Genomic DNA, 2,856 nt, shown 5'->3' with positions numbered 1-2,856 from the left:
AAACCTGAATTAGTTGCAGACAATTTCCTAGTTCAGACCTTCGAATCAGAAGAAATGGAAGAAACCAAGTCCATTGAGAAAACTGAAGATCAAGAGAAAACTGAATTAGTCGAAGACAATTTCTCCAAGTTAGATATCTCCGAATTACCTACTAGTTCTGGGCTCAACAATGTGGTCAACGAACTGGAGGAGTTTCTAATCCTAACAGAAACTGAGTCAGCAGAAAACGAGAAATTTAAAGAGATTCGGTGCAAGAACTGCAGGAAAAGGGGGCACATAACCTCCAGTTGCACCCGACCTGGAAAGAAGTACAGGCAAAGAATTGATGCCATCATAAACGGGGAAGAAATAACAGAACTCCTCACAGAACGGGAAAGGCAGAAGAACTTTCCCATCACTATCAGCTTCATGGACGAAACATGAAGATTTCTAACCCAGAACTTTTCAAACTCAATGAACTCTTACCTGTGTCCTATACCTTGTTTACCTTTGATCTCAATACTACTGTACCTGTCATTGTTTTACCTTGTCAAATTGAATAAATCCTCGTTATTGCCAAATTGCCAAAATTTTCCTCAAAAGACTGCTGCATTTGCGCGTCTGTTGCGTTTCTGGTTGCTGCTTTATGCGCGCCCTCGTTAAATACTGCGAAAGAAAAGAGATTAATATCCGAACCGAAAGAGTTTTAAAAATAATAGAAATACTCACAAAACATACTTGTTTCTCATCGATGCCCACTCGAAAAAGAAGGTTAGGAACCATCTCATAGGAAGTGTCCCAGAATTTACTCTGAGGACCACGTAAAAGAAAGAGTTCAACCTTAATAAAAGATTTCAACCAAAAGAATGCAGATCGTTATTATGAATTTAAGAAAGGTTAGGAAACCATCTCACAGACAGTGTTCCAGACTGAATAATCTGTGGACCAACTGAGAGACAGAGTTTCAAAACCTCAGACAACTAGCTCACAGATAGTGTTCCAGACTAAATAGTCTGTGAACCAACTGAGATACAGTGTTTCAAAACTTAAAACATAGAAGCACAACAAACCTACCATGCGAACCGGAGGTTATAATAACAAAAGATGACAAAAATAAAATAAAAAATGGTTGGTTTGTTGGTGGCCCCGGTATTGCGACCTTTTCGATGTGGCTAGCTTGGAGAGAATATGGATTCACTGTACTCCAAATGTAACTGAAGGTGGTCCAGGAACAACTAACTTGGAGCTGTGCACCGAGTTCCTCAGGAACCGTACATGAACTGCGCGTACATCACGCCCGGTCTCGGAGCACTACAACATCCCGGCTACAGACACCCGGCATCTTCACCGCCCAGGCTGCCGAGAAGTGTTCACACCAGCAGCTCAAAGCACGCCGATGACCCTATTAGCGACGTCGATGTACACAAATTTGATTATTTTTTAACCAGTGTATCATTCCTTGACCCGAAGCAAGTCACAACCAGGCGAGGATTCGAACCCGAACCCTCACCACCACAGACCAGCACGATACCACAGAGCCAACGCCTCACCCCGTCAGAGAGAGAAGCTCGTTGGGACCACAATCAAAGAGTAAGAGGAGAGAGAGAGAGAGAGAGAGAGAGAGAGAGAGAGAGAGAGAAAAGAAGTGATGAGAAATCCAGCAAGGAATCATGGAAAATATAGAAGACAAAAGATTGGGACACTGGACGATGTCTCCAAGTTAGCTGCTCTTGGTCCACCCTCGGGGCACAACATACAATGCGGCCCCGGCGGAATTAAGCAGCTAACCTTCGTGTGATAATCACTTGCTTCAAGTCAAGAGATGATACACCTTCTAGGAAGGCCCGTTGGCGGGGGATATATCCGCCCCGCCGGAATAAACGCTCCAAACTCTAAGCATGTGATTGGCCACTGGGGGGAGAGGAACCCCTGACTTTTGGGTATTCGTGGCCCGAAACTAACGCCTCAGACCACTCGCTCAATGTGTCCTACCCGAGAGAGGCTGGATAAAGATAAGAAGTCATTCGAAGCAGAAGAGCGCCATTCAAAACAAACAACTGACGATCAAGACTGGAAGCAGACGACTCACCATGGAAACCAGACGCAGTCCAGCATCTCCAGCAGCGGATCATCATGGATCATCACGGATTGATTCATCAGAATCAAAATGATAAAAGCTAAGTATTTGAGTAATTAACACTTAATTAAGTGTTTCTTAGATAAACTTAATGGTGTTTTAGATAGAAAATTAGCTAGATAGTCAGGACAACACCAAGGGACAGTCCTAACCTTCAGAAGGTTGCTGTGTTGATAAAGTTACCTATGCGAAGGCATTTTGTCTCTTTTCTATTTCAGTAAATCATCATCCAGAGTCAACACACGGGTACAACGCCTACTTCATACCGCTACCAGGAAGCAGCAAGATCATCGCTACCAAAGTCATCGACTACCAGCGAACTTCAAACAAGAACTTCAAGAACTCCTATCATCAAGTGTTTTAATTCTTATATTTTGGCTAAGACCCAGAGAGCAGCTTAGTAATGTTTGAGATCTTCACGTCTCGTGCAAGCGAGGGATGGGAGTGCAACATGAAAAGCTGTGAGGCTCAGGCAACAGGTGTCAGTGGTCAAAGCCGTTACTTTATTTTATTTTGTTTGAATTCATTGGATCTCAAATGCCAAGGTCTGGACAGCCGAGGCAAGCACATTAGGTTGTGTCGAGAGAATTTGAATCTTGCAGGAAAATTTCCTTACAGGTCTACCTAAATTCATTACCAAAAGTAAATTAATCACGAAGTGTAAATTGTTTGAGTTTAAAGACTTTTGAAAGAAGGGAATTCCAATTCCAAAACCAAAGACAATTATTCTCTGTATAAAA

General features: G+C 42.8%; 1 protein-coding gene across 1 annotated transcript in view; it reads right to left on the bottom strand.

Annotated features, from left to right (window-relative positions):
• Positions 1–549: 549 nt before the first annotated feature.
• Positions 550–2,856, bottom strand: part of LOC113212193 (uncharacterized) — an 8,807-nt gene continuing 6,500 nt past the window's right edge. The window contains exons 5-6 of the mRNA XM_052271216.1: positions 718–789; positions 550–645 (exon numbers count right to left, since the gene is read on the bottom strand). Coding sequence (XP_052127176.1) covers positions 550–645; positions 718–789 — 168 coding nt within the window. The remainder of the gene's footprint in view (positions 646–717; positions 790–2,856) is intronic.

The sequence above is a fragment of the Frankliniella occidentalis genome, unplaced genomic scaffold (assembly GCF_000697945.3).
Source record: "Frankliniella occidentalis isolate FOCC.00 unplaced genomic scaffold, Focc_3.1 Scaffold153, whole genome shotgun sequence".
Taxonomy (NCBI): domain Eukaryota; kingdom Metazoa; phylum Arthropoda; class Insecta; order Thysanoptera; family Thripidae; genus Frankliniella; species Frankliniella occidentalis.
This window is presented reverse-complemented; position numbering and strand designations above follow the sequence as displayed.